This window comes from Papaver somniferum, chromosome 7 (genome assembly GCF_003573695.1).
Source record: "Papaver somniferum cultivar HN1 chromosome 7, ASM357369v1, whole genome shotgun sequence".
In the NCBI taxonomy this organism is placed as follows: domain Eukaryota; kingdom Viridiplantae; phylum Streptophyta; class Magnoliopsida; order Ranunculales; family Papaveraceae; genus Papaver; species Papaver somniferum.
Window position 1 is genome coordinate 42169813 of NC_039364.1, and position 16544 is coordinate 42186356.

Genomic DNA, 16544 nt, shown 5'->3' on the forward strand with positions numbered 1-16544 from the left:
TCAGGGGTTAACAATGAGAATATTATCCATAATAATTCTAATAATACCAAGACTGTCCTTTAGTATTTATAGGTAATAAAACTAGATCTAGTTTAGTTTTCAGTTTCATTTCCGCTTTCACTTTCTCTCTCTTCCTCTCTCTCATTTTCTTTTGCTCTCTCCTTGAAGAAAAATCCAGCCGAGAAGAAACAAATTCTCATCGAAATTTCCAGAAAAAAATGGTTTCAAAACCTAGATCTAATCCTTACAAACACAAATCCTTATTATCTAGACCTAATTCAACATCATCATCACTTGTTCTTGGAAGATTCGGTGAAAATCAACAGAAAACGAAGTCATAATCATCATCAGCAACAAATGAATCTGAAGATTCGCCTACAAAATCAAATCGAACAGATAAGCATACTCATCTTTAACATTTTAATTGAATTGGTTGATTTAATTCTGAGATTTCGAATTTTTATTTTCAGAAAAATCATTTGGGAAACTTTAATAGTTTCATTTCAGTTCAAATATGTTACAGAAATCATAAATAAAGTTAGATCTGTTATATTCTTACCTCAATTTTACTTTTGAGAGAAAATTTCCAAAGAAATTTCAAAGAAAAATTTCTAGGGTTCTTGAACAAAATTGGATCTATCTTTTAATCTCTCACCTCGATCAAAAATCGGTTTTCAGATTCGAAATATGTGAATCATTATTCGTTTTACCCATCTATTTGATATGAATTTCGTTTACTTTAATTTTCGAACTGATTTGAGCTCATCTTTAATGGATTTTGTTCTTGGCTGATTGTTTTAAGTTCAATCTATATTTTTTACATTCAGTACCTTGTCTTGAAGATGAAATCTTAATCGATGAAGATAACTGGAAGCATACAGTTGAATCTAAGCAACTTCAACAACTATTTCAATAGAAAATCAGTGAAATAAGATAAGTTTCTTTGAGTTTTTTTATGGTTTGAACGTATCATATTGAAATTGTATATACTTTATGATTTGAGTTTACTGTTCTTTTGTTGAGAATTGGATTAATATTTCAATATGATTGAGTTTCTCATTTTGATGATTATTCACAACATGTGTAACTTTCGTCTACACATCCAAATTGAATGTGTAACTTGCGTCTACACATCTGAATTGCATGTGTAACTCTTAGTTACACTATTCAGATGCTCTGTAACTCTTAGTTACACTAGTCATATACATGTGTAACTCCGATTTACACAAGTCAAGTGCATGTAAAACTGGTTATACATTGTTATGTGTATTGTTCTTTTCAATCTCATAAAAGCTTATTGCTTTTTGTTTTCTTCAGGTTGCCAATAACTCAATAAAATTGACTGCTTATTTGTGGTATTTTTGTAGAATGGTTTTCCTGGAATTGGAGTTGGCGCTGAAATGATGAATTGAGGACTAGGAAGTGGAATTCATAATTGAGCAATTGTGGAATTTCAGAATGGAACTGAGGACCAAGTGAAGAAGATTGTTGACACCCTAACGGTGCTGAAATTGCATCCATAGATGTTGTTGGTGAGTGGATGCGCTGATAAATGTTGTGTATACGCTATTACATTTGATATTTCTATGGATTATAAGTATTTAAATGTATTTGGGAATTTTTTTGTACAGAGGTTATGGTCACTTCTCCATTTGTATTCCTTACCTCGGCTAAAATGTCATTGTATCATGAGATTCAAGTGGTTGCTTGCTGGGTGAAGAAAGAAGGTGCTTTCACTGGTGAAGTTAGGTATGTATGTGTTCAACCTTTGTGCATTTGATTAATCGGTTTACAAACCTGATCATCATCTCATATTTGATTGAATTTATCCATCCATCCATCACTACTAGCCATATGCATGTGTAACTCCTAGTTACACTAGTCATATGCATCAGTTACACAAGTCAGATGCATGTGTATCTCCTAATTACACATGTTATATGCATGTGTAACTCTCAGTTACACAAGTCAGCTGGTGTAAGCTTACACAATGATATGTCTCTATATGATTTTTGGTTCATTTATGGTTAATGTATGCTGAAAAATATTGAATAGTGCTGGAAATAATTTTGATTACTTTATTTGGTTTTGAATTATTTTTTTTGTAGTGGATTGACTACCTCAAACTACACAGAGCTTGCTCAATAGTATCAGAAGTACAAGGATCAAGGTTTGTGTTTCGATTTTTAAATGTCAGTACCTTTGGTTTATTTCGGTTGAAACTTATATAAGTAATTCATTAGACTTAACTAATAGACTAGCTTTGGCAATTGATATCATGAGATATATTGACATATTTAAACTGAACCAAGAATGTTGTTCATGTAAAACCAATCCATTGAATCTGCAGTTTAAAATACTGTTTGCTTGTATTATAATTTTCGGGATTTTTGGTTGAATTAGATGCTTTGAATTGCATATGATATAAGAATGATTTAACATATTATTACTGTCCATTTTTTTGGTTATTAATGATATTACGGTAACTTAGGATGTATACTAGTTGAAACATATTTTATTTGTTTTACATTTAAAGTTTTTGGTGACTACTTGTTGAATATGACCTTCAGTGCTTGTGTCTGTATAGTTTTTGAAGAAGCTGGTGGTGGTAGTTATGCTAATTTCAGAGAGGATGTGTTGGTTATATTTCAGGTTACACTAGTCATTTCATGTATAACTGCTAGTTATATTTCAGGTTACACTAGTCATTTCATGTATATTTCAGCTTTTCCACATGTCATTTCATGTATAACTGCTAGTTACACTAGCCAGATGCTTCTTCAATTTTTCTTCTCTTTTATTTTTGTTGTTCTCTTAAATACTGAATAATATTTGTTTGCATTATTGTTTTGGCATTGGTTCATATGTCTGTTCATTGTAACTGTTATCAACATTAAGCACTCTTATGGACTATTTTTTGTTGTTCTCCTAAATATTGAACAATATTCTTTTGCATTTTTCTTTTGACACTGGTTCATGTTTGTTTGTTGTTATATTCCAAATTTCCGATAAATTCATAAAAAGTTAATTGCTTATTTGTGGTATTGGTCCCGCTGGAATTGGAGTTGACGCTGAATACACAAGTCAGATGCATGTGTAACTCTCAATTACACTAGATAGATGCATATGTAACTCACAATTACATTAGACAGATGCGTGTGTAACTTCTAGTTACACATGCTAAGAAATTATTATAAATGAATATTAAAGTAATACATGTATTTTTTGTATGTGTTCTCTTTTATGTCTATTTTTTTGATTGTAACTTTGCATTACACATGTCATAAGGATGTGTAACTTTTGGATACACATGCATGTTTACACTATACTTTGATAATTTTGTGCCTAGATTTAATAATTTTGGGCTTAAATTTAAATTTTATTTAATTTGGGGCTTGACAATATATAAAAGGACATGGATGTCTTTTAATAACTCGGAGCCTAGATTTAAACTTCTTTTAATTAAAGGCCTCATATTATGGGTTACCCATGGGTCGGACCTTAGCCTAAAAACCTCTTTCTTTTTTTAGGCTTCAAAAGTTCAGTTGCGAAATTTGTTCGAGTCTCAACTTTTAAGTATTTCAAATAACTCCTCTGAGGAAATTTGTAGTCTCTTGGCAAGAGACATTAACAATTCTCCCACTTAAGCAATAAATTTTTTTTTTCGTATAAAAAAAAAAAAAAAGCTTCAAAAGCTCAGTGTCCATGGACCTGTTAATAGGAGGGAAAAAACGAATTTGAGGAGGGAAGCATTAAGGGGAGGGAATTAAAATTTTAGAGGAGGGATTGACTCTTTTATAATGTCTGACGACAACAACGCTATGAAAAATGTAGACAACAGAGTTCACTGTAATTGAATAAGCTGATTTTATTCATTGACAATTGGACATTTTTGCATTTCATGGTTTAAGAAACAGAAATTGATCAACTAATCCATTACAGTGCCAACTGCCCTCTTTCTATCTCTAGTCTAGCTAAACAGACCAGCTACCATCTGTTTCAAATACACCTGCAGGAACGTCGATCCAATTTAAATATTTCATGGATCGATCTTTTTTCCTTTGAAATGTAAAAAGAAACTGACAACAAAATGTATTTAAAGTATTTTCAGAAATACATTCCTGTACAACTTTATGCCAGTGAAAGAAATAACCAGATGTACAAAATTCCTTTTTAAGTTCCTCTTGTCTCTTTATCATCTTTGTATATCATCGTAGATGATTTAGATTATATTGCAAGGGTTCCTTCGCCTAAGCTGTTATCTTCTGGAGAATCCAAGATCGGAATCTTGGGTTTAGACATTACCCTTGAGAAACCATAACCGAGAGAGCTTCCGCTAGCTTCACATAGCTGCATATATTTGTTTTAGGATGTTAGTCGTAAGGAAACTATGATATAGCAAGTCTAAATTGGATGGGGTTTAGTTTCTCTACATGTAGTCGTACATTGTCATTGTGTAGAAAACCTCACCCTCTTACAACGAGAAAAAAAAAAACTAACCAATGCTATTATATCGTTACCTCGGTAAGCTCAGAGAGGTGACGACTCCTGAACTCATTGATAGTTGCTGCAATTTCTGCCGTAGGCAACTTAGCCTATAAAAGAGGAAACAAGAAATGCTCAGTCCACTTTCTGGAAACAAACTGATAACTCCATGGAAGGAAAAACCACCCTGATAAAAGAAGGGAAACAGACAACAGAGGAACCAAAATATCTGCGCTTACCTGTGCCAGAACAGCAGCAGCTAACTGGAGACTTGGCTCCAAAGTCTCTGGGACAACCTGATAAGATGAGGTGATTAAGTGCACATTATTAAGTGGAGATGTTGTAACAATCATGCCCATTCCTGTTGAGTATTAACCATCTAGCCTTTTCGACAAAAGCTTAGCAAGGGAATAAAACAAGCTCAATGATCTTATATTCTAATCATCTGTACATACCGCTGTTGCACCCGCCTTCTCCAGATTAATACCATGATCAACATCATGGGCACGGACAAAAGTCTTCACATTAGGGTAGTACTTGTTCAAAGCCCAAACAGTTCTATAATTTGCACCTGGGGTGTCCAAAGTTACTGCAGCTGCACAAGCCCTTTCAGCACCGACTTTGTGAAGAACCTGATTGAAAAACATAGGAGTTTCAGGAGAAAGAGATGAAGAACACGCCTCAGATAAAAAATTGCTTAAAAAAAGGAAGTCAATTACCTCACGACTGCCTGCATCTCCAAAAAATACAGGAAGGTCAAGGGCACGTCCAATGGCAACACGTTCGCTGAAATTAAAAGAAATCTCGTTTACTAAAATAATACAAAGCTACAGTTTTCCTTTATGTCAAATGAATTATGAGATCTATTGATGTTTCTTTTTTATCACTAGGGATAAACACCAACTAAACAAGAGCATTTTTGCCTCCATCCATGCAACAGTGAGTTCACTAAATCAAGAAAAAAGAAGACAATTGTACCTCCTAACGTCAAGGGCAACAAATGGAATTAGGCGTTCGGAAAGTAGCTGGGCAATGATCTGAAAATTAAACCGATTTATATTCGGGTTAACATCATCCATAAACATTATATAAGCAAGCCATCAAAAGAATTCCGCTGGTTATTTGATAGAACTCACCTGACCGACGCGTCCAAATCCACAAATTATGATATGGCCTTGTAAATCATCTGTCTGGATATCAAAATTAATATAGCAGATTAATCATAATAATTACTGGACCATGCAAGTTTCCCTATAGTTCATTAGTAAATATAATAGGAAGCATCAACTACGTAGATAAATAATTTACATAAAAGTGTGATTATGGAATACCTTCTCAAAAACAAACTGTAGATCTTAAAATATTTACTTATCACATTAAAACGAATACAACGGTATTATGGAAGTGGCCATTGGAACTTCTACCAGGTATACTGGTTGGACAAACAAAAGCATCAAGACAACAGTGCATGCAACTCTGTTCTCTCTAGAGTTCTCTTTTCCTCAATTGTGTATCACTTGGAAGTCTCAAAGTTAGATCGAAGAACAGTTATCAGGAAAAGGTGAACGAGAAATTTGAAAACTAAAGGAATATGTTTTTTTTAATACATAGAACAGTGGTCCCTAGAACTACACCTAGGTACTTTAGGCTAGGATTTATGCTATTACAAGGGTTCGATCCCCAACCTCCCCTATGGGAGGGAGCTTGAGAACCATCAGACCACTTGATGGTGGTCCCTGAAGGAATAGAGTTTGGAAAGGGAAGTAAGAAAGTTAGTAATTGATGGATCCACTTAGAAATAGAAGTTGTAAAGACAGAAATCAAGAAAAAAAACAAAAGCATTTACATGCAACAAGTAACGAATCATAAATTTCTGGAGAAGGAAATTCATGACTCAAGATAATATTGCATGTATGTAGATATTATTTTGGGGCTTTTCAAAAAAGTGTTGTGAAAACCAGTTTCCTCGCTTTCTCTCATTTCTACTATAGGTGAACTGTTGGGAATTTACAAAATAATTTCCTGAAACCAGGAGTTCAATTTGGCTAGAGTACATGAGTAGTTGACACCAAGAATTAAATACTGCAAAACAGCAATCTCCACGGGAAACCAAGTGTTAATAGTTTAAGAATTTAAAGTAAGAGGAGCACATCACATATGATTACTAGTTAGTTATAATACCTCACTCTCAACTGGCAACAAACTACGCATGTCATGCTGTTCAAACCGTGATGCAAGTAATTGGCCCCCGGCTGCTAGATAAGGCGTGAGTGCCATAGAGATACCCACTACCAAAAAGAGCAGAGATGAGAGTTGAGGAGACATAATACCCTGCAAGTGAAGGCGATACATATATTAAAGTTTTTATTCACCAAACATACAGCCAGCAAAGTTCAATCTCCAATGATACTCTGCATCCAATATTTATCTACAGCTATCTTAAAACTATGGAAACAAATTACATATAATTTTAGAAACAGCGGGCAAACCTGATTAACAGCCTCTCCAAATGCCACAAATGCAAATTCCCCGCCAGGTGCAAGGAGAAGACCAACTCTTATTGCAGCAATTATTGAAATACCGAAAAGCCTACCAATAAGCGCAACCAATATAATTTTACCACCCAGTAAGAGGCCCAATGCCCCCATAACAACTGGAAAGTTTGAAAGAAGAAGTTTTGGATCGATAGACATCCCAACCTAAAAATGCAACAGAAAAAAAAAAGGCATGAATCACTAATCAAGCGAACCCCTGTTTGATATACTTATATTATATTCAATGCAAGAAAGCAATTCAAACGACTCATTTAACAAACACGTGACACATGCAACTATTTGAAAAAATACAGTTACTCGGGATACAAAAGGGTAGCCAGCAGCAGCTAGGTAAAACTAACTGGACTATATATGTCCGATGCAACAGCAAGAAAGGGCTCGCCATTTTCTGTTGATGTGGACGCAAATAACCAAAATGAAGGTAACGAACATTGTGACTACGAAACAGACTGAAAAAATTGCATACCGTCATAAAAAAGAGACCCAAAAGAAGGCCACGGTAAGGAGCAATGTCCGACTCAACCTGTAACGAGAATTCAGTTTCTGCTAGGAGCAAGCCAGCCAAAAAAGCCCCCAGTGCCATAGAAAGGCCAGCCTGGTCAAGAAAATGATGTCAGTTGCTATTGACAAAGAAAAAAGAAAAATGTGAAAATAGATAGCTAAGAGCATCAGTATGCATACCCTTGCTGTAAGCAGACTCGTCCCAAGAATGACAAGAAGAGTATTTGCCGAAAATATTTCAGCATTTTGGTTCTCTGCAATTTGCCTATAAATCGGTCGAAGCAACTGCAAATTACACATGAAATGAATTGATACCATACCCAACAAAGTAAACAGTTTGTGTAACTTCCACAGAAGCAAATAAATCTCGCTATTTGATCTGCATCCAACCATGATTAAAGTGAAATAAAAACAAAACTTGTATAGATCCACCACCAATGCAGTGCGTATATTACCAAGCGGCCTCCGGCAATGATGGCTGTTATAGCAACTACAGCCTTAACAGCAGCTACACCAAGAGCTTCAGCTATGGCTTGAAATCCAACCTGGAAAATAGCAGATGTTATTACTCACAAAACTACAAATAAGATCCACCTCAGAGATGAAGAGGCAAAACTATGCAACTACGTCAATCCACTTTGGTAAACGATAATGAAAAGAAACTAATTTGCTTCTTTTTAGGTTTCTTGGAAGCAAATTATTGCATCTATTCGTGAGTCATGCTAAATGGAACTGGATAAGTAAAAGGTTGTATCAAATGTTACTACCACCACATAAAGATAACTATCCACAAGGACCCGCAATCCCGAACAAAAATAAAATAGTCAGAAAACCAACATGCCTCTCTGGTCTGGGCTTGCATAAGGAAAACAAAGATCTACAGTCACTTGTTTAAGGTGATCAGAAATCCCAATTAAAGACCCAGTTTCTTTATGAAGCGGATTTTGATCCCTAACGCACACTATAAGAAACTTGGATTAGTATTGTTTAAAATTACTTCCAGTCTCAAATGAATTCCACAATAAATGACTGGGATCCCATAGTAAATTATAATAACAAGAGAAATTAGGTGTGGACACTTTTAATGGCAGAAATTTCAGTTAACCCTAAGCTTAATCTCATATATTTCTCTGGCTGGAGTTACCCTCAGTTTAAGAGTTTAGATGTTCTGTATGCTTGCGAAAAGTAGGAAACAGACTACCAAAATAAAGTTTTCAGCTTCAGCTGCAACTGCTAATTCCCTAAGACACTAGTTTATAAGTTTAAATTTCTCAAGACACTGACCTACGAAATCATAACCCTAAAAAGATCCAACATATGAAGATGTACCCTTCCATATTGTCAAATAGTGATAAGTTGGAGTAGGTAAGAAACGGCTCTGCCACTTTAACCAATTGATTTTGAAAAATATTTCATCCTTCGATTCAAGGTTTTGCAAGACATAATCCAAAAAAGGTATAACACAATGGTTATTCTTTATACATTGATTTCAAACTGCCAACAGTACACTTTGGTTTTAAGAAATTCACATACGGATAAGTTTTATACTCCCCCCGTTCTTTTTTAATAGGCCAGTTTTGTTTTTAGCGAAATTTAAGGAAATTAAGAGAACTAATCATTGAAAGTGGTCCTCATGACACTTGTCAATAAAAGAAGTGAATTGAAATGGTCCCCATGACACTTGTTAGCAAAAGAAGTAAAGTGAAGTGGTCCACATGACACTTGTCATCAAAAGAAGTTAAGAGAAAAGTGGTCCCAAAAAATTAAAATAACATTTGACTTTCCCAATTAGGAAACTGGCCTATTTTTTTGAAACTTTTATTTATAGAAACTGGCCTATTAAAAAAGAACGGAGGGAGTATATACAAAGAAATGCATAGGTTATTATTCAGAAGAAAAACTTACCCCTCCTTTGGAAGAATTTGGTGAAATCAGAGGTATCAATATGAGCAAAACAACGACAGCCAAGTCCTGAAACAAAAACATAAATCGATGCAAATAAGTAATCCTCAAACTTAATTTTCAACTACATTAGTACATCAGCAACTAAATAGCACCCCATTCAAGTTTCCACAGACTCTAAGCATACAATCACTCCCCAACTTCCTTGGCATACCAAGCTGCAAAGAACAGACCAAAACTAGGACAGCATGGTAAAGGTCGTGACGCTGTAGATTTAAACATGTAACTCAAGCCCCATAAAGATGATTATACGGTGAGACATCATCTTTGGGAGTGCAAGGGTGTGCTAATTAGTAAATATGACCGATTGCAAACTTTAAAAGCATAGTTTGAAAACTGGATGCTAACAGTTATAAGGGCTGTTGCAACAGTTATGCTTTCGACTTATTTAGATAAACGGTCAACAAATAATGAACATTGTTATATCTTCCGCCAGAAGTTACAGCAAAAAATAACAATTTTATGATTCTTTTCCAACTTTACTTTCTAAAATTCTCCATTAGAAGCATAATTTGAAAAACAACTGTTAGAGCAGTCACAGTTTCTAATCATTCTGTTATTAAGCATAACGTAAGAACGGTAACAGCCTACTACCACTATGCTGCCATAACATGATAACAATCATTTTAAAATACTGCTTCGGAGACATTAAATTGCCAAAAAGTGGTTACCGTATTTCCTTCCTTCTAATGTATCAAGATTTCTTCGTTACAATCCCAAAGATATAATTTCTAGGTAATGCTAGACTATTAAGAGATATTTTAACCATAAGACTACAGATACCTGAAAAAGTAAAACAGAAAACGTAGCACGTCCATGGCGCGATGTGCTCTCTCCACGTTCCTGCAACACCTGCAAAAATGATTCTAAGATATGAGCTACCCATCACTGGCTATTTTCATTAACAAAACTTATTGAACAAAAAATAAACATATCACTGTGTGAATACAACATCTGACAGCATTATGACATAGATGATAGAGTAATAATGATGGGGGAGGAGTAGAAAACACTGAAAATCTGAAATAAGCAGTGGAAGACCAGCAAATACGTGCATGATGTACATCTCCTACTTAATGACTTACTGAGAAATATGAGAACAGGTTTACCTTTCTACCGGAAAAACAAGAAAACATGGCTAATGCCAACTTATTGGTACCTGAAGGACAACAGCAGTTGAAGATAATGCGAGGCCATTCCCAATGACAATTGCTGCAGGACCAGCCTGACCCCCAATAAAATGAGTAACCAAGCCAATAACTACTGCAGTCAGAAGAACCTGTAAATTTACTCCTTAAATTAAAAAGTGGCCAGTACGTTGACAAATTCAGGGACAACTGATATTCAAAGAAGAAACAGAAATGAAAAGAGAGCTTCTCCATCACCTGCACAGAGCCTAATCCAAAAACATACTTCTTCATAGAACTTAACCTTTCCACTGAGAGCTGAAATTGCAGAAAGATGTGAGAGAAGGAAGCAGACCAACATATAAGAAGCATTTGCAAAAACAAACAGAATATAAAGAAAGCCTGATCAAGATAGTTTAGACTAGACAAACCTCAAGACCAATATTGAACAGCAAGAAAACAACACCAAATTCAGCAATAGCTTTTGTTCCATGTACATGACGAATGATTGATAGGCCATAGGGCCCAATCAAAATACCAGCAGCTAAGTAACCGAGAACAGGACTACCTGAAGAAAAAATTTCTCTGAAAATTCAGCTTGAGCGAGGACGCAACACGCAGATCTAACAAAAACCAACAACTAAAATAAAATAATATGATAAACGCCAACTGCTATATGGCCTAGTGCCTCGTGTAAAAAACCAGATAAACGGAAAACGAACAACTTTACCCCCGGGTATTTTTTGAAATGTTGGCACAAATATAACACTTGCCAGAAGTAACCACAGCATGTCAAAGAGAGAAGTCTCCTCTTCATTTACCTGAGCAGAAAGAGGAGATAGTAAGGTAGGTGGTCAATGATATTCAGCATATATCGATAATCAATGAACTTATGTTTAGATACATACTAATAAAGATTTCAACAGTATGTTACTTTTATTCACAAAACAATGCGTGTAGCCAAAACAAACAGGCAGATCAAGAGATGGGAGGTACCTCCTGATGAGGTATCATGTCAATTAACTTCTTTACTCTCTTGGGGAATCTCTTTATTTCACGGATGAAAGGTTTTGCATTTGAGGATACTTCCTCGATACCCATAGTTATGACATCTGGTTGTTGAAGAAGCAAGGAATTCCTTTCCGCACGATTTAGAAAAAAGGTGAACCTGATAGTTGTGCAGCACTTTAAATCAGGAAAGAGAAGGAAAAGCAAAAAGAAAGAAAAAAAAAAAGGCAACCTTCAAATTAGACATACATGTAAACAACAAAATTTGGAGGAAAAAAAAAAGAACAATCTCTCATGTGTGAGAATCAAGAACACGAGAAATGAAAAGAAAAAGAAAAGAAGAAAAATGGATTCCCCTCAACACAAAATACCAGTCATTCTGAAAATATTAAGGAAGTGTAACTTTGTTCCTACCCGCAAGACTGACTAATAAAACAATAATTTTCAATAAAAGTTTCCAACTTATGTAAATACTTGAGTATCAACTAAATTTTTTTCTTGTTTCTTTCTATTTTCACTATGTATATCTTTCCTAAAAATTCCGACTATAGAACACTCAGCACATTTATCTTTACAGTTTTATTGAGATAATGAATAGCAATACTTTTTGATTATGAAAAATACCGTAATATACAAAGGAAAAAGAACATGAGTCAGTAGAATATACCCTGTTCCAAGAAGCAATGCCCCAACGACTATCTTTGGCAGATGTTGCCTAGCAGTCATAACAAAACCTTGAAAAGCTGAAGCTGGCGTAGCTTCAGCCCCATCTGCTGGGAAAGAGAAAAATGATGCAGAAAAGAAACGAGAAGATTTGTTTGCTTTTGGGGTACTAGGAGGTGCAGAAGTGTCTTTAGAGAAATCCTTCTGAGATTCCTGCTTCTTCGACTGCACTACATTCTTTGACTTCTCCGCTTCAGGTTCCATATCAACTTCAACTTCTTTACGAGATTCAACAACCTTTATTTTCCCATTCTCTTGGCCAGGCAAATCATCAGAAATATTTGACTCTTCAAAAGTCTGCGCAGATACATCGGATACGTGATCCAATGACATAAGAGCTCCCAATGGCATATCACTACTCAATCCTCCTTCAATTTCTTTATCAACACTAACATCGCTAGTAATGACTTCCCCACTCACCTTAATTATCTCATCAATCACTTCGTCCTTTAAACTCGGTTCTTGAGAAGATGGTACAAGTTTTGAAGAGTCCAATATATCCCCGTTTGAGCCTGAAAAAACTTTCTCTGCTCTCTGTAAAGCAATTTCCGCATCATTAACATGTTGTGCAGCTTCAAGTTCAAAAGCAACAGCCTGTTCAGCAAGAAGCATTACGTTTCCGACATCCTCCTCAGCTTTCAAAGAGCTCATTTGTGCTTTCTCTGCAATCTCAGTCAACTTATCTACCTCATTTTGCAACCCTTCCTTAAGGCTCAGCACCCGCCGCAACTCTGTTTCAGATTTCAACAAAGTAACACGAGAGTCCTTAATCTCATCCTGAGCAAGTAAAACTTCTTCCTCCTCATCTTCAAACGGGTCAAAACCCTCAATCGTTCTTTCATCTCCCTCGTTGCTCTCTACAGAAGATGTTGGAGAAACTACTGTTCTTTTTTTGTTATCTAAAGCTTCAAGAGCCAACTCGAGTCTTGCTTCAGCCATCGATACCGCCATAGTTGCTTTCTGTACAGCTTCTTTGGCTACATTTTCTTCCGCAACAACATTTTGAATCGCATTAAGTGCTGATGTTACATCAGTCCAAGCATTTGCAGCTTCATCTTTCAAAGCAATGGCAGCTTCTGATATCTTTTGAGCCTTCTCCTCAAACATCCTACTATTCCTTTCAGCAATTCCCAATTCCTTTATCGCCTTCTGCAACAAGTCTCTCAGGTCCTCCAAACTAGTTTTATCCCCTTCTACAGAACTATCTAAATCTCCATCAGAAATAGATGCACTTATAAAACTTTCGTCACCCGAGTTCCCCTTCTCCTTCTCATCACTATCATTCCCAGTTAACTCATCCCCATCAACAAAAGCTAAAGAATCACTACTATCACACTGAATCCGCCCTAATAAATTCCTTGACATCTTCACCACATTACTCGAATTCCCATTCCTTAAAGGCTTTGCCCATAACAAACTATTATCTCGAACTATAGATTTATTACTTATCTTCTTCTTCAAAGAAGAATCTAAACACATTCTCGATTTTCCAATACAACCATAATCAAAACTCTTACATCGAAATCTCAGTCGTGAACTATTTGTAAAATTAGATTTCCATGTAATTGACTTATCAATACACAAATAAGGTTGCCCGAAACTACATGCAGCTATATCCATCTTCCTCTATCTAGATAACAAATTTCTCAAATACCAAATCCCCCTAACTTCACTAATTCATCGATACTATTACCATTTCATCAAAAATAAACAACAAATATTTGAAAAAATGAAATCAAACAACGAACAAGAAAAAATGAAATCAAATACCGAGTGAACTTTTTTTGGTTTGTTATACAGTGATGAATATGATATGATATTCACTATGTAAAGTAGTTGATAGAGTTCGTTACTGACAGTGATGGCAGTAGCGGCAGTCAGTATTAAAACCAGAAAACCACCATGAAAGTGACGAAAGTCGAGAGAGGAAGTTGTTTGGATACCAGAAATACTGATCAAAACAAAGAGAGTATCTCTCTGAGAAGGTTCAGAATTTGAATAGAGAATATCCAATGGCGGATTTTGAGGCAATTAGGGCAAATGAGAAAAGAAAAATCCAGGTAAAACAAAGAACAACCAATGAAAAAGAATCACGTGACTTTCCGTTTTATATTTTCGGCTCACGTGTCCAAACCCTGAGGGCAAAAAGCAAAACGACAAATAAGGATGGGGAGTATTGTGTAAGGATCATATTTTAAATAAAATCCTTTTAGTATTATTTTGTAAGGTTTAGGTCCTTGTATTGTAAGGGTTTTTGTGGTTAAGGGCTTTTTCTTGACTGTAAATATCATGGACGCAGCTATACGACAGAGCTATACACGGCTGGATATTCGACTAACAACTCTTTTATATACTCAAGCGTCTACCAAATAGGGTCAGGTTCCGTATGTTCAAGTTCAGCCCTATGTGCGGACGAAGGGCCATTTTCCCATTATTGTCAACTGCTAACCTCACTCTCGCGCATTACAGACGAAAATTATAAAAACATTTCTCCAGGGGACCGGGGTTTTTGCACCCATAAATATAACTTGTCTACTTATTTTTTCCCCCTAGCAGGTAAGTTACGTCAGGTGGTCTAGATTGAATTCAGACCTTTGGGAACTGGCTCTAAAAGTAGAGGATCCTTGTAAGCTTTGTCCGGAAATGCTGGACCATATCTTAGAATAAAAAAATGGAGCACAAATCTAACTCTTTTAAAATCCTAAGCTCATAAGACTCCACGTTGAACGGTGACCCTCACCCACTCACATAATTGTTCCGTTTCACTTTTTCTCAGAGAGAAAAAAAAGGAATTCCCACACAAATTTCGCCCACAAAACATAAAACCAAAAAAAATACATACCAAACCCTAAGAACCAGTTTTCTGTTTCGCTCACAAAACATAAAAAAAAAAAAAAAATCTAAGAACAAACACTAGGATATGCTTTGTTCATGGGATAATGATGATACAAAGAAAAGAAAAACAACTAGCCAGGGGACAAAGGAATCAAGCCGAACGAAACATAGGTTAGGGTTTCGCTGCTTTGTTTTGATTTTTGAAACTCTAATCTCTTGATTTATGATCATACGGGCTTGGTTAAGAATCTGGTGGTCGACTAGGGTTTCGCTGCTTTGTTTTGATTTTGAAACTCTAATCTCTTGATTTATGATCATACGAGCTTGGTTAAGAATCTGGTGGTCGACAATCGTTCGGACTTTAGAAAAGTTATCGCGGTTCTACTTCTCTATGTTTTATAAGCACTTAGAAAACCCTAATTTATGTTTTCCGAAGCGGAGCTTTTCCTTTATTTTTTTGGTTGTTGGTATTGGTTTCTTTTACAGATTTTGGTACGGTTCATGGATATGAACACTTAAAAAAATGATTGGAACAGTAATTACGTAAACCCTAATTTATGTTCTACAATCACAGCAACCTTTTACGTAAACCCTAATTTATATTCCATGTGCAGTTGAGATGAACAAAATTGGATCAAGTAGAAAATGTAAAGGGTGGTGCAAGTGCGGGAAATTAGTTAGACTTGATCAAGGTTGAAGGATGAACTCTGTGGCGCTATCAAACTTGAAGTCCATGGAAAAATACTGGGGAAAAGACCACATAAACTTTGTTTTCCGAAAATAATAATAGATGCATTCTTAGGGATTACAGGTATTCAAGGTAAGATAATGGATGAAGAAGATTTAGTTGTTTGTTATTTGTTTTGTTATAGTTGTTTTTATTTCGTTTTATTTTGGATTTTTCTGTTGGTGAACCCTAACCCTTTTGTCCGTGTCTCTTTGATTCTCTGAGTCTATAAACAGTACAAAGAAGTGAGGCGCATAGCTTAGGCTTAGGAAGGTACGATTTTTCGTCACATGTCCTAATTTTTTTTGATTGAAATCACTTTGTTTTTTATTTTGCGGGTTAAGGGTTACTCCGACTAAGCTGATTTTTTTTTCCAACAAAATTAGTCGCTTAGGTGTGGTGTGGTACTTATGTTGACGTGTTGTTTTTTTATGGTTTCAATTTATGCAGCACTTTGATATCTCATATTAGTTGATGCACACGAAAGGAATAGTCTAATTATATGTGTATGGATTTTAATATACGGGTGACAACACTAGACATTTAATATAGGTTACAATTAAAGAGAACAAAAAGTCAATATAGAGTTTGGGTCGAGACGTTGAAATAACATGATCAAGT

General features: G+C 35.5%; 1 protein-coding gene across 1 annotated transcript; it reads right to left on the minus strand.

Annotated features, from left to right (window-relative positions):
• Positions 1 to 3848: 3848 nt before the first annotated feature.
• Positions 3849 to 14422, minus strand: LOC113297101 (K(+) efflux antiporter 2, chloroplastic-like). The gene is made up of 20 exons (XM_026545501.1): positions 12306 to 14422; positions 11627 to 11798; positions 11361 to 11451; positions 11062 to 11198; positions 10889 to 10948; positions 10663 to 10782; positions 10287 to 10355; positions 9447 to 9512; positions 7997 to 8086; positions 7722 to 7826; positions 7507 to 7635; positions 6975 to 7184; positions 6667 to 6816; positions 5622 to 5675; positions 5464 to 5522; positions 5205 to 5271; positions 4941 to 5117; positions 4725 to 4781; positions 4521 to 4595; positions 3849 to 4350 (listed from the first exon to the last, which is right to left on the minus strand). Exons 1-20 carry the CDS (start codon positions 13979 to 13981, stop codon positions 4228 to 4230), a joined length of 3687 nt encoding a protein of 1228 aa, XP_026401286.1. The 5' UTR covers positions 13982 to 14422; the 3' UTR covers positions 3849 to 4227.
• Positions 14423 to 16544: the final 2122 nt, after the last annotated feature.

Excerpts from the sequence above, each read along its gene's own strand:
- LOC113297101 (XM_026545501.1), bottom strand. The coding sequence starts at position 13,981 with ATGGATATAGCTGCATGTAGTTTCGGGCAACCTTATTTGTGTATTGAT. Across the intron at positions 10,783-10,888 it reads TTGGATTAGGCTCTGTGCAG|GTTCTTCTGACTGCAGTAGT; the intron begins GTGATGGAGAAG and ends GTAAATTTACAG. Across the intron at positions 8,087-9,446 it reads CAAATTCTTCCAAAGGAGGG|GTTGGATTTCAAGCCATAGC; the intron begins GTAAGTTTTTCT and ends GCTATTTTCCAG.